General features: G+C 49.0%; 1 protein-coding gene across 1 annotated transcript; it reads left to right on the top strand.

Annotated features, from left to right (window-relative positions):
- Window positions 1-1,623: 1,623 nt before the first annotated feature.
- Window positions 1,624-18,761, top strand: c6h17orf75 (chromosome 6 C17orf75 homolog). The gene is given in 11 exon segments (XM_078401472.1): window positions 1,624-1,822; window positions 1,825-1,913; window positions 4,164-4,259; window positions 5,501-5,626; window positions 6,595-6,744; window positions 8,494-8,551; window positions 9,449-9,568; window positions 11,130-11,194; window positions 11,915-12,051; window positions 14,185-14,288; window positions 15,688-18,761. Coding segments are annotated over 11 exon segments (1,248 nt in total). The 5' UTR covers window positions 1,624-1,741; the 3' UTR covers window positions 15,910-18,761.
- The last annotated feature ends 545 nt before the right edge of the window (window positions 18,762-19,306 follow it).

Raw genomic sequence — 19,306 nt, 5'->3', positions numbered from 1 at the left:
TGAACTGCACCTATTGTCTATAATAGACCTGAACAACAGTGATTTGTTGAAGAGAAGGAGCCTCTGCTGAATGCTGAGCAAAGAGCAGTGTATAACCATGTGTGCAGCTGCTTGGAAAGGAATGTTCCTTCAATGTTTTTCATTGATACACCAGCAGGAATGGGCAAAACAATTCTCACCAATTTGATCCTCTCCAAAGTTTGAGGTCAAGTTGATGTTGCTTTTGCTGTAGCATCCTCTGGTATAGCAGCTACATTGATGCCTGGTGGAAGAACTGCACATTCTCGATTCAAGATACCCATCGAAGTGACCGATAATACCATGTGCAACATTGAGAAGAACTCCAACATGGTTCATTTGATCAGGAGTGTGAGACTGATTGTTCGGGATGAGTGCCCGATGATTAGGAGGGAGAGCTTTGAAGTGGTGGACAGAACTCTTTGACATCTATGCAAAAAGAACGATGAGCCTTTTGGCGGCATTCTTACCTTTTGGTGTGGCGATTTTCACCAACTCCTTCCTGTTGTGAAAAGGGGAAATGTTGATGTTGAAAATTCCTGCATCAAGAAATCCTATTAACGTTCAAATTGTTATATTTTGTTATTCACATTTTAAACTTTAATAAATCCTTTTCCACATGCTGTGCCCGTCAGCCGCCCATGCCCAGTAATACCTCCATGTTCGACGTCACAATGGAAACCCGACGGGCGGGAATGGCGGCGCCGACAGAGAGCCCCTAAGAATGGAGGGAGGAGATAAGGGGGGATGGAGTGGGTGACTGGGGTGTGGGAGGGGAAGGGGGGGAGAGTGGGTGGGGAAGAAGAGGGGTTGAGGGGATGGAGTGAGGGAGGGTGCTAGACCAATGCAGAAAAAAAACATTTTAAAGAAAAATCACGATTTTCACTGAGATTTTTTTTTTAAAGGCATTTATTTTAAAGAAAAAAGTGCGATTTTTCCCAACATCACAATGGCCAATGAGTTATGGGCCCACTTGGTCTAGTATATATATACACACAAATATATATACATACACACAAAAACAAACAATTCAACGTAGGGAATTAAAGTTGAAGTAAATTTAAATGTACATTTGAAGTGCAGCATCATTCAATACAGGAAGAGAAAGGAGATGGAACATTAGTGCGGGGAGAAGGGGCTGCGTCCGGAGTGTTGTGGGGGCAGAGAGGGAGGGAGAGGGGGGAGGAGGGGAGAGGGGGAGGAGGAGAGGGGGAGGAGAGAGGGGGGGAGGAGGAGGAGAGAGGGGGAGGAGGAGAGAGGGGAGGGAGGTGGGAGAGGGGGGAGGAGGAGGAGAGAGAGGGAGGAGGAGAGAGGAGGAGGAGAGGAGGGGGAGGAGGAGGAGAGAGGGGGAGGAGGAGGAGGAGAGAGGGAGGAGAGAGAGGGAGGAGGAGGAGAGAGGGGGGAGGGGGAGGAGAGAGAGGGAGGAGGAGGAGAGAGGAGAGAGGGGGAGGAGGAGAGAGGGGAGGGGTGGGAGAGGGGGGAGGAGGAGGAGAGAGAGGGAGGAGGAGAGAGGAGGAGGAGGAGAGAGGGGGAGGAGGAGGAGAGGGGGAGGGGTGGGGGAGAGGGGGAGGGGTGGGAGAGGGGGAGGGGTGGGAGAGGGGGGAGGAGTGGGAGAGAGGGGGAGGGAGGTTTGAGCTGGGATCCCGGAGCGGACAGGACCAGGCCCGAAGCCCGGAGCCGGAGTAGGGTCCAGGCCCCGGCCCCGGGACCGACAGAGACCGCGATGATCAGCCAGAGCTCCTTCCAGGACTCGCTGGACGGTGATGAGAAGGAGGCGGAGGCCGAGACCGAGGCCGAGCCGGCGGGGAGGAGGAGGAGGAGGAGCCGCCGCCATTGGAGCCGGCCGGAGATGCGCGGCAAATGGACGCTTATTACAGCCTGTACCTGAGGCAGAGGGTCATGGCGGGTCCTCACCCCCCCCCCCCCCCCTCCTCAAACTCCCCCCACACCCCCTCCCCCCCCCCCCCCTTCTCCTCCCTCCTCTCCACACTCCCCCTCCCCTCCCCTCCCCCTCTCCTCACCCCTTCTCCATCCTCACTCCCTCACCCTCAACTCCCTCTCCACACCCCCTCTCACCCCCTCTCCTCACACTCACCCCCTCTCCTCACCCTCTCCACACTCACCCTCAACTCCCTCTCCACACCCCCTCTCCTCACCCTCTCCACACTCACCCTCAACTCCCTCTCCTCACCCCCTCTCACCCCCTCTCCACACCCCCTCTCCTCACACTCACCCCCTCCTCACCCCCTCTCCACACCCCCTCTCCACACCCCCTCTCCTCACCCTCTCCTCACACTCACCCCCTCTCCTCACCCCCTCTCCACACTCCCTCTCCTCACTCTCTCCACACTCACCCTCACTCCCTCTCCTCACTCCCTCGCCTCTCTCCTTCCTCCCCTCACCCTCAACCCCTTCTCCCCTCCTCTCCTCACCATCCCCTCCTCTCCCCCCTCTTCCCCTCCCTTCACCCTCCCCACACCCTCTCCCCTCACCCCTCACCCCCTCCCCTCACCTCCTCACTATCCTCATCCCTTCTCCTCACCCCTTCTCCATCCTCACTCCATCCTCACTCCCTCCCCTCACCCCCTCCACACTCCCTCACTCACTCCCACTCCTCACTCCCTCTCCTCACCCCCTCTCCTCACCCCCTCCACACTCCCTCTCACTCTCTCCACACTCACCCTCACTCCCTCGCCTCACTCCTTCCTCCCCTCACCCTCAACCCCTTCTCCCCTCCTCTCCTCACCATCCCCTCCTCTCCCCCCTCTTCCCCTCTCCTCAACCCCTCCCCTCCCCTCCTCAACTCAACTCTCCCCTCTCACCTCCTTCCTCCTACTTTCCCCTTCCCTCCTCCTTCCCCTCAACTCCTTCCTCTCCCCCTCAACTTCCTCCTCTCCCCCTTAACTCCACTCTCTCTTTTTCCTCTCCTCCTCCACCACTCTGCCCCAAAACCTAGTGTAGATTTGGTGTTATTTACTTCCCACATTGAAAACAGCATCCATGCTTCAAAACAAAAATCATCGGCTCCTGTTGGCATTATTTCCAGTTAGACTAATTGATGACCATGCTCTATTGTAACTTCTAGTTCCCAGTCAGAGAAATACAGCAGGCAAATAGGCCCTTCGGCCCACTGATCACCAGTCACACTTAATCCTACATTAGCCCGCTTCTCCTTATGTTGCATTAGGTCCTCCATCCACCACCTTTCGCCACTCACCTATACGAGGGACAATTTACAGTGGCCAAATAAACTAGGGAGAATCCTTTTCAGGGTGAATAAAATAATTTGAAAGAGAATGGGGGATGTTAGAGCCCTGTGTTTGCAGTCTGAGTGTGACACGCAAGACATGTCAACTTAAAAACAAGCATAGACGTATATAAAATTTATGAGACATTGATAGAGGACACAGTCATACCTTTTATCCCAGGTGGAAATGTCAAAGATTAAAGGGCTTCGCTTTAAGGTGAAAGGAACAAAATTTAAAGGAGATGTGCGGGAATCACAGAGGATGATGAGTGCCTGGAACGTGCTGCCAGGGGGGATGGTGGAGGCAGAAATGGAAAATCTCAGTTTATTTCTTTATTGAATTAGGGGCAGCACAGTGGTGCAGCGGTAGAGTTGCTGCCTTACGGCACCACAGACCCAGGTTTGATCTACACCACGGGTGCTGTCTGTTCGGAGTTTGTACGTTCTCACTGTGACCGCGTGGGTTTCCTCCGGGTGCTCTGGTTTCCCCCCACATTCCAAAGACGTGCAGGTTTGCAGGTTAATTGGCTTGTAAATTGTCCCTGGTGTGAAGGATAGTGCTAGTGTATGGGGTGATCACTGGTCGGCATGGACTCGGTGGGCCGAAGGGCCTGTTTCCGTGCTATATCTCTAGTGTCTAAATTTGCCAGAGTATTTGTTTACTCTCTGAGCACCTGACAGAGCCTTGTTGCGTGTCTCATTTTGAATCAGGTTCCTTTGACAGTGTTGCTTGCCCACCACAGTGAGTGCCGTAGATTATGTGCCCAAGTCTGGGTGGTGGTGGGAATGATTGGTCTTCCCACTCCGAGGTGGAACACTCCCCTCTGAGCCACAGCTGTGTACTGAGGGTCAGAGTGGATTATGGCCATGGAGGGATAACCACAACTCTTCTTCGCAGATCTCAGCAACTCGGAGACAGTGGAGACATGGGACACAGAAGAACCGGATCATCGGACTCTTTCCCCAAGGAAACACTGTCTCAGGAGGATCTCAGGTAATGGAAGCCCGTGCTCTGACAAGAGGTATAGAAGTTTGTGAACACATACCTCCAGATTCAGGAACAATTTCTTCCCAGCGGTTATCAGGCAACTGAACCGTCCTCTCACCAACTAGAGAGTGGTACTGACCTCCCATCTACCTCATTGGAGATCGTTGAACTATCTTTAATTGGACTTTACTGGACTTTATCTTGCACTAAACGCCATACCCTTTATAATGTATTTGTACGCTGGATGGCTTGATTGTAATCATGTATTTTCATTGACTGGATAGCATGCAACAAAAAGCTTTTCACTACCTCGGTACACTTGACAATAATACACTAAACGTTCCATGGACATTTTTTCTGATTAAATTCCATGGTAGGCTACTGCAGACAGAATTTTTGACATTCTGTATTGGAGGGTAAGATGCCTTGTAGCATGTTAACACGATACAGTGTTTGTATTGGAATAAATATTGATCGCCTACAGAACATAGAACAGTACAGCACAGGAACAGGCCCTTCGGCCTACATTGTCTGTGCCGAGCATGATGCAATGATTAACTAATCTCAGACACAAGGAACTGGAGATGCTGATTTACAAAAATAAGACACAAAGTCTAGTAACTCAGGAACTAGGCTAACACTTCTATGTAACACAGAAAGAGTGCTGCACCGTCAAAGCGATGGCTTTCAGCCAAGGTGTTAAATCAAGCTCGATCTGTGCTCTCCAAAGAGTTTATGACATTTGCTGAAGTTTTCTCCAGTGCATGGACTATTATTTATCACCAGTCAGGCAGCATCTCTGGAGAACATGGATAGGTGACGTTTCATAGAGTGCTGGAGTAACTCAGTGGGTCAGACAGCATCTCCGGGGAACATGGATAGGTGACGTTTCACAAAGTGCTGAAGTAACTCAGTGGGTCAGGCAGCATCACTGGAGAACATGGATAGGTGATGTTTCGGGTCTTTGTTTCCATGTGTCTACACTGTACCGTTCTATCTGAAGAAGGGTCTCAACCCGAAACGGCACCCATTCCTCTCCAGAGACGCTGCCTGTCCCGCTGAGTTACTCCAGCTTTTTGTGTCTAACTTTGGTTTAAACCAGCATCTGCAGTTCCTTCCTCCACCGTACAGTTCTATGTTCTCTGAGCACTGGGGTGTGTGCCTGTAGATGGAATCTCGGTCGGTTTGAATTTGTGCGGCACCTTGGTTCTGCTCTGCAGAGTAATGAAACCCTCTGTTTCCCGCAGCCTCTCTTTGGTGGCCTCCAACCTGTCCATAGAGGCAGAAACGGAGCTTCGAACGTTCCTGATAAAGCGGCTCAGCAAAGGGACACTGTTTGCGGGAATGGGCACCATAGCAGCGGTGGAGCTGAGGTAAGCACCATGCCCAGAACTGCAGTTGTCATCTGAACAGTCTGAAGAAGAGTCTCGACCTGAAACGTCACCCCATTCCTTCTCTCCAGAGATGCTGCCTGTCCCGCTGAGTTACTCCAGCATTTTGCGTCCACCTTCCACTTAAACTAGCATCTGCAGTTCTTTCCTACACACATTATCTGTTTCGTGATGCAGGTTGAAAAATAATAGTCTGTATATGGTGAAATGCCATGAGATCTTCGAGTAGAACGAATTGATTGATTGAAAGATGCAAAACATGAAACAGACCCTTCAGTCCATTCTGACCATCGATCGTATGTACACACTAGTTCTATGTTGCCTCACTTTCTCATCCACACCCTGCACACGAGAGGCAATTTACAGAGGGCCAATTAACCTACAAACCCGCGATGTGGGAGGAAACCGGAGCAATGGGAAGAAATCATATGTGATAGGAGCAGAATTAGGCCATTCAGCCCATCAAGTCTACTCTGCCATTCAATCATGGCTGATCTATCTTTCCCTCTCAATCCCATTCTCCTGCATTCTCTCCATAGCCCCTGACACCCGTCCTAATCAAGACCTCTGTTTCTTCTTCTTTCATGTCCATCATCTATGTTTCAAATGTTGGACCAGGCTCTTGCACAGTGGACAGCCTTCTCGTTTGCCACCGCTAGATCTTCCAGGCAGCGTTGTTCACCAAGAAGTGGGCATCTTCGTAGGTGTGGCATGGATTGTACAGATGTTCCACCTTCACATTCTGTGTCTGCCGCATCTGCATAGCCCCATTTGCTCATATTGGTCTTGCATCGGCCCATCCCTGTACCAAGCCTTTTGAGGGACCTTCAGGTCTTCCAGGTGGTAGCTGTTCTTTGGTTGGGATTGGCAGCTTTACCTCTGCTTTAGATGTGCAATGTTAATGATGTGAAGTTAATGACTATGCAAAACCAAAGTGTGTGTGTTTACAGCATCGCCGAGCAGCAAGCTATGGCTTGTTACTATTGCGTCCTTCAGCCACCAGAGCAGCTGGCAGCGACAGAGGGTGACGAGTTGTCCAAAGCCATGGTCACCGATTACGTGCTCTGTTTCGTGGGGAGCACAGAGAAAAGCCTGGAACTATATCCTTCGATGGCCAAAGATTCCTGGCCATTCTACAAGCTCACCCCACGACATGTACATGTAGTCGCCGTACCATGGTGCAGCGGGTAGAGCTGCTGCCTCACATCGCCACAGACCCGGGTTCCATCCTGACGACGGGTGCTGTCTGTACGGAGTTTGTACGTTCTCCCCGTGACCTGCGATAGGTCTTCTCCAAGATCTTTGGTTTCGTCCCACACTCCAAAGACGTACAGGCTTGTAGGTTAATTGGTTTGGTATAAATGTCAATTGTCCCTAGTGTGTGTAGGATAGTGTAAGTGTGCGGGGATCGCAGGTCGGTGCGGACATGATGGGCCGAAGGGCCTGTTTCCCTGCTGTACCTCTAAACTAAGCTTTGTGCGGTGTTTGCTGACCAGAGGCAGGCAGGCAGGCGCTAGGGGAAGGGCTTAGTGTGGAGATGGGGGGAAGAGTTGGCCAGTGATCTTTCACCTACACAATAAATAATGCTGGGCATGTGTGTGTGAGTAACACTGGGAAATGTAGGTGGTATAAATGTACACAAAATCTACTACAAGCAGATGTAGTTCTACTGTACTAGAAACAGTAGGTCAATGCTAAATCACTGAACCTTTCACAAGACAAATTCTGCAGAGGAGGAAGAAATGGGTGATTTCATTTTTATAGCACCTTTTCCATCCCTTGCAAGGTGACACTAAGCACCTTACACCCTTTGGAGAACTTTTGAATGGCAATAATTTTCATAATAGAATCATAGCTTAATTCGTTGGCACAGAAGCTTGAAAGCGCGCACCACCAGACTCAGGAACAGCTTCTTCCCCTCTGTTATCAGGCTTCTGAACGGCCCTTCCATAAGCCAGGGTACTGTCCAATTCACCTCTACTCCATTGCGGACAATGGACATTGTCTCTGGAACTGATGAGCTACAATGCTGAGAACTATATTCTGCATTCTGTATCTTTGATCTAGCTGTTGTACTGGAGTTTGCTTTGACTGTTTTATTGTATAGTATTATCTAACTGGATAGCATGCAGGGCAAAGATTTTCACTGTACCTTGATACAGAGGTTCATAAATTTCTCCTCATCTCCTTTCCAAAGGTACATCCTTTAATTCTGAGGCCGTGCCCTCTGGTCCCAGACTCTCCCACTAGTGGAAACATCCTCTCCACATCCACTCTATCCAGGACTTTCAATTATTCGGTGAGCTTCGATGAGGTTCCTCCTAAACTCCTGGGAGTACAGGCCCAGTGCCATCAAACGCTCATCATACGTTAACCCAACCATCCTCGAATCACACATGTGACAATAATGTGACTAATGAGGCCATTTAGGACTGAGATGAGGAAAAACGTTTTCACCCAGGCAGTTGTGAATCTGTGGAATTCTCTGTCACAGAAGGCAGTGGAAGCCAATTCACTGGATGTTTTCAAGAGAGAGTTAGATTTAGTTCTTAGGGCTAACGGAATCAAGGGATATGGGGAGAAAGCAGGAACGGGGTACTGATTCTGGATGATCAGCCATGATCATATTGAATGGCGGTGCTGGCTCAAAGGGCTGAATGACCTATTTTCTATGTTTCTAAACTGAAACCCAGGATCTTAGATTGGGAATCCACTCTGTGTAACTGCAAGGAGACCTGTTTTCACTGGACGGGACAGGCAAAGTGGAGTCCAGATTTTGTATCAGTGAATGCTGCAGTTTTTATTATCTTATTGCAATGCCAACATTTATTTACTTAACAAGACCATACTTTCAGAATCGAATTGGATAAATATGCACAAGGATTACAGCCTTACTTGTATTCTGAGGTAAGGGATTTTTTTTTTAGTTTACATTGAAATCACAACAGTTCTCTCAGGTCATAAGGTCCTAAATGACAGGAGTAGAATTAGGCCATTCGGCACATCAAGTCTACTCCGCCATTCAATCATGGCTGAGCTATCTCTCCCTCCTAACCCCATTCCCCTGCCTTCTCCCCATAACCTATCACACCTGTACTAATCAAAAATCTATCTCTCTGCCTTAAAAATATCCACTGACTTGGTCTCCACAGCCTTCTGTGGCAATGAATTCTGCAGATTCACCACCCTCTGACTAAAGATCCTCTTGCTTCCTTTACCCTGGGGAAAATTACTCTGTGCGTTCAACCTGTCTATTCCGCTCATGATTTAATACACGTATAAGATTACCCCTCAACCTCCCGCCCAACCTCTCCCTATAGTCCAGGCCTTTGAGTCCTAGCAACATCCTTGTAAATCTTCTCTGCGCTCTGTCCAGCTACAGTCCCATGTCCCGTAGAGCGGAAATCCCAAGTGTGCCATCCAGCTACATCCCCTAATACAGCTGGATTAAACAAAAACAAGTTGGAGTTGACCTTTTAGATGTGAGGTTCAGTGTTGCTTTTTTGAGAAGAATACACACAAAATGCTGCAGCAACTCAACGGATCAGGCAGCATCTCTGGTGAAAAGGAATAGGTGGCGTTTTGGGTCATAAACCTTCAGGCTGAAAGAGAAGATCAGAACAGAAGGCCATGTTTAGTCCTGGGCTTCTCTATCTTTCAGTATGAAGAAGGGTTCTGACCTGGAATGCCACTTATTCCCTTTCTCCAGAGATGTTGCCTGGCCTGCTGAGTTACCCCAGCGCTGTGTGCTTTGTTCCATGCTGACTGGAACCACCTTGTGTTTCACCTTGTGTTTCACCTCAGGCTTCGGCTGCCGAGCCCCACATCCAGCCGTACCTGAGCAGCTGGTACGAGGAGGCCGTGCTCTACATTCACAGAGTGGTGCAACTGTTCCAGGGAAAGCTTTCCATTCTGCTGCGGGCCGTGAGTACCGGAAAACCGGGATAGTGTCGGGAATGCCCTGCTCTCATTACACACCACAAGTGGTGGGCTTAGTTTTAGTTTAGTTTAGAGATTCAGCGCGGGAACAGGCCCTTCGGCCCGCCGAGTCCGCACCGACCCAACGATCCCCGCACATTAACACTATCCTACACACACTAGGGCCAACTTGCCTTTATACCAAGCCAATTAACCTACAAACCTGCACGTCTTTGGAGTGTAGGAGGAAATCGAAAATCTGAGAGAAAACCCAAGCGGTCACAGGGAGAACGTACGAACTCCGTATAGACAGCACCAGCAGTCATGGTCGAACCCGGGTCTCTGGCGCTGTGAGCATTGTAAGGCAGCAACTCTACCGCCGCGCCACCGTGACCGCCCACTCCTTCCTTCACGCTACCCTCCATCTGACTCTCGCTTAGAACAGAGAACAATACAGCACAGGCCCTTCAGCCCACAATGTCCGTGCTGAACATGATGCCAAGATAAACTAATCTCAGTCTGAGTCTGTTTCTCACTGTTCCCGACCCGAAACATCACCTGTATTGGAAGGAACTGCATAGATGCTGGTTTACACCGAAGATAAATGCAAAATTCTGGAGTGACTCAGTGGGTCAGGCAGCAAAGGAATCAGTGACGTTTCGGATCGAGACCCTTCTTCGGACTGAGTGTCAGGGAGAGGGAAAGTAGAGATATTAAAAAGGTTCAGAAACATCACCTGCCCATTTTCTCCAGAGATGCTGCCTGACCCACTGAGTTACTCCAGCACTCTGTGAAACGTCACCTATCCATGCTCTCCAGAGATGCTACCTGACCCGCTGAGTTACTCCAGCACTCTGTGAAACGTCACCTATCCATGTTCTCCAGAGATGTTGCCTGACCCGCTGAGTTACTCCAGCACTCTGTGAAACGTCACCTATCCGTGTTCTCCAGAGATGCTGCCTGACCCGCTGAGTTACTCCAGCACTCTGTGAAACGTCACCTATCCATGTTCTCCAGAGAGGCTACCTGACCCGCTGAGTTACTCCAGCACTCTGTGAAATGTCACCTATCCATGTTCTCCAGAGATGCTGCCTGACCCGCTGAGTTACTCCAGCATTTTGCCTTGGAATAGTCAGGAATAAAACCTTTAATCTCTCAGTATTTTTTGATTCGTACTGTTCAAAAGGGCAGGGTCGAATGTCTTAACTATTGAAACTGTGGGTAGATTCCAAATGCCATGTTCAGGAAAATAACTGCAGATGCTGGTACAAATCGAAGGTATCACAAAATGGTGGAGTAACTCAGCGGGTCAGGCAGCATTTCAGGGGAGAAGGAATGGGTGACGTTTCGGGTCGGGACCCTTCTTCAGACTAATGTCAGGGGAGGGGGCGGGACCCGCCACCTCCCCTGACATCAGTCTGAAGAAGGGTCTCGACCCGAAACGTCACTCATTCCTTCTCTCCAGGGATGCTGCCTGACCCGCTGAGTTACTCCACCATTTTGTGATACCTTCGAAATGCTGTGTTCACGTGCACTCCTCTGATACCATGTGCTTGCATTTTTTTAGGCTCTGAGTCACACCCCAGTTGATGTTCAAGGTGCAGACAGTAAAATCAAACAGGCCATTGAATGGTAAGAAATCCTCGGAACTGTGAATTGAATGTTATAGCTATTAGCTAGCACCGCCATGCTGTCGAGTTTAGTTTATTGTCACGTGTACCGAGGTACGGTGAAAAGCCTTAGTGAAATGCCTATTAATCAATGTGCTCGTTAACAAACATCAGGTGATTTTTGACCTCAGAAGCTCACGTCATAGGAGCAGAATTAGGCCATTCGGCCCATCGAGTCCACTCTGTCATTTAATCATGGCCGATCTATCTCCTTCTCAACCCCATTCTCCTGCCTTCTCCCCGTAACCTTTCACACCCTTGTGCAACTGCTGGGTTATTAAGCTGTTGACTGCTCTCAGCCAAAGGGACTGACGTTAACTCAGCAAAAGCAAGACCTCGGTCCTTTTAGTGCTGTACAATAGTAAAATATTCAAGTTTAATTTCACAGGAGTGTAATGGGACCAAAATAGAGCTAATGATGTTGGTCAAGGGTTAGTCTTGGTTCAGGTTTTTTTATTGTTGCCCTTACCGAGTTACAGTGAAAAGCTTTGTTTTGCATGCTATCCAATCAATTCAGATAATACTACACATAAACACAATCAAGCCAAACTCAAGTACAAAAGGCAGAGAGGGCAAAGGGTGCAGAATAAAGTTTCCCAGCTTTGTAGCGTAACTGTTAAAAAGAATCGCGGAGAATGTGAGGAGTTTTGAACTATTGCCGCTGGGTCTGGGTTTGCTGCAGGTTTCTCTGCGCCGCCAGCCTTCAGGGCCTGATGCAGGAGGACACCCTGGCTTCACTGTGCAAGGCCATGGCCCAGGAGCAGCAGAAAGCCATCGTTGTGGACTGCAGCGGGCCAACTCCCACTGTCACCAACGCAGGTAGGGTCCTCAAAACCCCCCCCGGTCATACTGAGCAGGTGGGCACCGCGCGGGAATACCAAGCTTGCCCAAACCTCACTGAGTGGCGACTGTGCCACTCAGCTCCCGGCCTTGGCAACCCAAACACGCAGCTGAGAAGTTGTAGCAAGGGAAGACGATACCCTCAGTCAGATTGTGGCTGAAAAAACACTTCACTTCCACTCTTCCTGCTGGCTCACAATGCCAGAGATCCGGGTTTGATCCTGACCTCGGGTGCTGTCTGTTTGTGTGTGGAGTTTGTACGTTCTCCCTGTGACCAAGTGGGTTTCCTCCAGGTGCTCCAGTTTCCTCCCACAAACCAAAGACATGCGGGTTTGTAGGTGAATTGCCCCCTAGTGTGTAGGGAGTGGATGAGAAAGTGAGACAAATTAGAACGAGTGATCGATGATTATCGATGGTCGGCGTGGACTCAGTGGGCTGCAGAGCCTGATTCATGTTGTATCTCTAAACTGAACTTTTTTCAATTCTAAGATTGGAACCAAGATATTTACCCAGATTCCAGTCCTAAACGACCAACCGCTTCCCTGGGACAATGCAGTTAAATTGCTGGACTCTGTTAGGAGTAAGAAGCTTTTAGGTGGAAATGCAGGGAACATGCAAACTCCATCAGACAGCACAGCATCCGAGGTCAGGATCGAACATAGAAACATAGAAAATAGGTGCAGGAGTAGGCCATTCGGCCCTTTGAGCCAGCACTACTATTCAATATGATCATATCATATCATATATCATATATATACAGCCGGAAACAGGCCTTTTCGGCCCACCAAGTCCGTGCCGCCCAGCGATCCCCGTACATTAACACTATCCTACACCCACTAGGGACAATTTTTACATTTACCCAGCCAATTAACCTACATACCTGTACGTCTTTGGAGTGTGGGAGGAAACCGAAGATCTTGGAGAAAACCCACGCAGGTCACGGGGAGAACGTACAAACTCCTTACAGTGCAGCACCCGTAGTCAGGATCGAACCTGAGTCTCCGGCGCTGCATTCGCTGTAGAGCAGCAACTCTACCGCTGCGCTACTCATCCAAAATCAGTACCCCGTTCTGGCTTTCTCCCCATATCCCTTGATTCCCTTAGTCCTAAGAGCTAAATCTCTCTCTTGAAAACATCCAGTGAATTGGCCTCCACTGCTTCAGTGGCAGAGAGTTCCACAGATTCACAACTCTGGGTGGAAAAGTCTTTCCTCATCTCAGTCCTAAATGGCCTATCCCTTATTCTTGCACTTTGACCCCCAGTTCTGGACTCCCCCAACATCGGGAACATTTTCCCTGCATCTAGCCTGTCCAATCCTCTAAGAATTTTATATGTTTCTATAAGACCCCCTCTCATCCGTCTAAACTCCAGCGAATACAAGCCCAGTTGACCCATTCTTTCATCGTACGCCAGCCGCCATCCCGGGAATTAACCTGGTGAACCTACGCTGCACTCCCTCAATAGTAGTGATGTCCTTCCTCTAATTAGAACACGGGTTTGTGGCGCTGTGAGGCAGTGGCTCGGCCACTGCGCCGCCAGGGCTGATGCTCACTTCCTTCCCTGACGCTGGCCCGACAGTCTTTAACCCCCTTTTTGGACAGTGCTGAGGAACGGGTATGATGGAGGACTGATTTACAATCTGGGGCGCGAAAATTCACATAACTGGGATGAGGACTTGAATTTGTGTGGATCTTTAATAGGAGGTAAAAAGTGACCGATTTATTTTAGTTTAGTTTATAAATACATTGCAGAAACAGGCCCTTCGACCCACTGAGTCCGTGCCGACCGGCGATCCCCGCACATTAACACTATCCTACACACACTCGGGACAATTTACAATTTTACTGAAGCCAATTAACTTACAAGCCTGCACGTCTTTGGAGTGTGGGAGGAAACCAGTGCTCCCTGGGAAAACCCATGCAGGTCACGGGGAGAGCGTACAAACTTCATACAGACAGCGCCCATAGTCAGAGTCGAATCCGTGTCTCTGGCGCTGTAAGGCAGCAACTCTACCGCTGCGCCACCGTGCCGCCCTGTCTATAAAATGAGTTTACCTCCTGTTCTGTGAGAGCAACCCCCCTTTTCTCGTCACTTTGTTTATTTTTCTTGCAGTGAGCAACAAGTTCTGTGAAGACTGGGTTCCTTCCTTTTTAAACATCCAAGAGGGCAACAATCCCTTCCTCCTACGCCAGATTCTGGAGAATTTTAAATTAAAGGTGACATGGTCTAGGATTCAAGTTGCTTTAAAATAAGAGAGGAAGGATTTAATAGGAACTCAAAGGGTGGTGGAACGAATTGCTGCAGGAGGTAGTTGAGGCAGATACTATAACAATTTAGTATCTGCCTTCTCCCCAGTGCATCAGTCACTGAAAGGAAGCATGCAGGTACAGCAGGCAGTGAAGAAAGCCAATGGAATGTTGGCCTTTATAACAAGAGGCGTTGAGTATAGGAGCAAAGAGGTCCTTCTGCAGTTGTATAGGGCCCTAGTGAGACCGCACCTGGAGTACTGTGTGCAGTTTTGGTCTCCACATTTAAGGAAGGATATTCTTGCTATTGAGGGCGTGCAGCGTAGGTTTACTAAGTTAATTCCCGGAATGGCGGGGCTGTCATATGTTGAAGGACTGGAGCGGCTAGGCTTGTATACACTGGAATTTAGAAGGATGAGAGGGGATCTTATTGAAACATATAAGATTATTAAGGGGTTGGACACGTTAGAGGCAGGAAACATGTTCCCAATGTTGGGGGAGTCCAGAACAAGGGACCACAGTTTAAGAATAAGGGGTAAGCCATTTAGAACGGAGATGAGGAAAAACCTTTTCAGTCAGAGAGTTGTAAATCTGTGGAATTCTCTGCCTCAGAAGGCAGTGGAGGCCAATTCTCTGAATGCATTCAAGAGAGAGCTAGGTAGAGCTGTTAATGATAGCGGAGTCAAGGGTTATGGGGAGAAGGCAGGAACAGGGTACTGATTGAGAATGATCGGCCATGATCACATTGAATGGTGGTGCTGGCTCGAAGAGCCGAATGGCCTCCTGCACCTATTGTCTATTGTTTAGATGGGGCATCTACTGTAGGTCGGCATGGACAGGGCTGGACAGAGTGGATGTGGAGAGGATGTTTCCACTGGTGGGAGAGTCTAGGTCCAGAGGGCACAGTCTCAGAATAAAAGGACGTAGCTTTAGAAAGGAGATGAGGAGGAATTTCTCTAGTCAGAGGGTGGTGAATCTGTGGAATTCATCGCCACAGACGGCTGTGGAGGCCAAGTCAGTGGATATTTTTAAGGCAGAGATTGATAGATTCTTGATTAGTACGGGTGTCAGGGGTAGACACAAAAAGCTCTAGTAACTCAGTGGGTCAGGCAGCATCTCTGGAGAGAAGGAATGGGTAACGTTTCGGGTCGAGACCCTTCTTCAGACTGACGGGTGTCCGGGGTTATGGGGAGAAGGCAGGAGAATAGGATTAAGAGGGAAAGATAGATTAGCCATGATTGAATGGCGGAGTAGACTTGATGTGCCGAATGCCTTATCCTGGAACTTGTGAGGGGCCTGTTTGCGTGTTGTGTGACTCCGATAACAACAGGTTGCATGTTCTCACCTCCTGCTGGTCTCCCTCCCTCAGGCCATCCAGGACATGAACAGTCTGAAGCGCTACATTCAGCAGGCCGAGAGCAACAACTACGCCCTGTTCAAGTGCTTCGTCTTCCTGAAGAACTGCGGCAATGGAGAGGTGCTGCTGCAGAACGTCAAGGTGGAGCAGGTGGAGATGCCCGAGGCGCGCAGCGTGGTGAAGGTGCTGGAGGAATTCCTGCACGAGGAAGGAGTGATCACCGCCCCCATCTAACCCCGAGTGCCCCCGGCAGACTTGCTTCCACAAAGACTTTCCTCAGCGTTTGTTATGTTCGATCCTCACGGTCTCTCATAACTGTCCTTGTCTAGCATTGCATTTGACTGTTTTACTGACGTGTGTGTATTGTTGTGAAGTGCTGTGCAGAGAGTCTGTGGCACGCACAAGTCATCGTTAACAGGTCGGGCAGCATTTGACCTACGGACGATTTGTTCCCTCCAAGGCTGCCGGCTGTGCTGCAAACCCACTCAGATCCCACGGTGAACGTCAGGCTTCTGTGGTTGTAACTAAAGGGCTTGGGATCATCTGCGGTAAACATGGATTCCACGTTAGTTCAGGGAGAGGGCAGTGGAAACATAGGAAATAGGTGCAGGAGTAAGCCATTCGGCCCTCCAAGCCAGCACCACCATTGACTGATCATCCAGAATCAGTGCCCCGTTCCTGCTTTTTTCCCCATATCCTTGATTCCGTTAGCCCTAAGATCTAACTCTAATTCTCTCTTGGAAACATCCAGCAAATTGGCCTCCACTGCCTCCTGTGGCAGAGAATTCCACACAGATTCACAACTCTCTGGGTGAAAATGTTTTTCCTCATCTCAGTCCTAAATGGCCGACCCCTTATAGATGCACTTGTTCAGATTCAACGCCAAGGGCTCTGCAGTGACGAGTGAGGGATGCGGCGTGGTCTCGGGGAACCACAGCCCTGCACCAGGAGAGAGGTCACGAGCACAGGTGCTGTGGGAGGTTGTACGCACCGACAAACACAACTCTCTGTTTCTGGGACTGGCAAGGAACTGTAGGTGCTGGAATCTTCAGCAAAGCACAAAGCTCTGGAGGAACTCAGCAGGTCAGGCAGCATCCGTGGAGGGAATGGACAGACGAGTCATGTGGTCACGGTGGCGCAGCGGTAGAGTTGCTGCCTTACAGAGAATGCAGCGCCGGAGACCCGGGTTCCATCCCGACTACAGGTGCCGTCTGTACGGAGTTTGTACGTTCTCCCCGTGACCTGCGTGGGTTTTCTCCGAGATCTTCGGTTTCCTCCCACACTCCAAAGACGTGCAGGTTTGTAGGTTAATTGGCTTGGTAAATGTAAAAATTGTCCCTAGTGGGTGTAGGATAGTGTTAGTGTGCGGGGATCGCTGGTCGGTGCGGACTCGGTGGGCCGAAGGGCCTGTTTCCGCGCTGTATCTCTAAACTAAACGACATTTTGGGCCGCAATCATTTTGAAGATGGGTCTCAACCTGAAACATTCCCTCCACAGATGCTGCCTGGCCCGCTGAGTTTCTCCAGCACTTTGTCTTTCTCTCTGGGATAACTTTTAGAGTGATTTTTGGGGCTGAATGGGCTAGGTGGGCGTTTCTTTAAATATTCCTAACTGTTGTGGTGGGGGGGGGGGGGCGAGAGGAAATGTGAGAGGAGAGAGATGAACAGAAAAGCAACTGCCATTTATAAAAAATGTAAAATGATCATTGGAAAATGTAGTACGATTAATTTCAGGGCATGTCATGAATCCCAGTCATTTTCTTTCAGCTGTTATTAACCGCACTGTTCACCTGATTGCGTAGAAATGTGCGGGGAGCAGGTTCACTAAATGTTATCAACCCGAGCACTACGACAAGCACGAAGCCCCCCGAGACCTCCCAGAGCAAAGACTTAAACGTCCACGTTCCCAAACTTACCCGCACTACAGTATCTGCTATTAATCAATTGTAAATAGTTGCCCTCTGTTCTCAGATTCTCCTATTCATAGGTAGACCACAAAATGCTGGAGTAACTCAGTGGGCCAGGCAGCATGCTGCCTGACCCGCTGAGTTCCTCCAGCATTTTGTGTCTACCTTCGATTTTAACCTGTATCTGCAGTTGTTTTTCCTACTTCTCCTATTCATACGTCACTTTAAATCCACAATGTACTTCCTCTGGTTTCTTTTGATTCCAAATAAAGTTTTAATATTGGGTGTATTTTTCCTGTAATCTTGCCTCTCAACTAATGCTGCTTCTGTCCGTATTATATCTGTCTGAAGAAGGGTCCTGACCCGAAACGTTGCCTGTCCATTCCCTCCACGGATGCTGTCTGACCCGCCGAGTTCCTCCAGCACTTTATGTTTTTGCTCAAGATTCCAGCATCTGCAGTTTCTTGAGTCCCTGTCGATCTTGTGTTTTTTTTAAAAAAGGGGAAAAAATATCTTTCAGTTAATTAAAGCGGGTGCTTAATTGGTAGAAACAAAGAAGTGCAGATGCTAGTTTACACCAAAGATAGACACAAAGTGCTGGAGTAACTCAGCGGGTCTGGCGGAATCTCTGGAGGAAAAGGATAGGTGACGTTTCGGGTTGGGACCCTTCTTCAGACTGGTGGTTGGTCATCAGCAGGTATGCGTTTACTATACTGGTTGTCAGGTACAGCAGGTATTGTCCAAGATGGCGCCCAACCCAGGTGACCATTGGCGTGCTAGCCACAGAAGCAGATCTACAATCGCACATTACAATCGCTCCACACTCTTGAATCTCTACTATTGTAACACTGTAAATGGCTCGATTGTAATCATGTATTGTCTTTCTGATGTATTGTCACGCAACAAAAACTTTTCACTGCACCTCGGTACACGTGACAGACACATAGAAAATAGGTGCAGGAGTAGGCCATTCGGCCCTTCAAACCCGCACCGCCATTCAATATGATCATGGCTGATCATCCAAAATCAGTACCCTGTTCCTGATTTTTCCCCATATCCCTTGATTCCGTTAGCCCTAAGAGCTAAATCCCACTCTCTTGTGAAAACATCCAGTGAATTGTCCTCCACTGCCTTCTGTGGCAGAGAATTCCACAGATTCACAACTCTCTGGGTGAAAAAGGTTTTTCCTCATCTCAGTCCTAAATGACAATAAACTGAACTGATTGTACAGATGGTTGTGAAAGGAAACTTGCACTGACTTACGATCTATAAGCCTTTCTCCCGGACAACCTCCACATACATCACATCACGCCTCAGTTACTTTCTGGAATACAGTTGTAAGGATAAACGAAAACATGTCCCGAAAATTGATTCCGATTGAAAAACCTTTTAATGGTATTGCATTCCTGGAATGCTGAGATGATCAAATATTGCACACAGATACACACCACGCCTGGATCCCACAGCCAGGTTTATAGAAATATCCTCACCCTTTCCCCAGAGAAAATCTGTTCACAGATTAGTTCATCCTTCTGTGTTTTCACTAATTTAAAATCAACACAGCAGATTTTCAACTCCCTTCAAACATTTGTCATTTTTGTATGTTCTGAGGGCAAGCAGGTTTGTTCGGTGAGGTCTTCTGTTTAGCGTGGTGTAATTGTCCTTAAATTAAGACTTATTAACTAGGCAGGTCATTTTATCTGCAGACTATCATCGTAAACTCCT

Source organism: Rhinoraja longicauda, chromosome 6 (assembly GCF_053455715.1).
Source record: "Rhinoraja longicauda isolate Sanriku21f chromosome 6, sRhiLon1.1, whole genome shotgun sequence".
Classification (NCBI taxonomy): domain Eukaryota; kingdom Metazoa; phylum Chordata; class Chondrichthyes; order Rajiformes; family Arhynchobatidae; genus Rhinoraja; species Rhinoraja longicauda.
The sequence above is the reverse complement of the archived record's forward strand: the minus strand, read 5'-3'. Positions and strand labels throughout refer to the sequence as shown.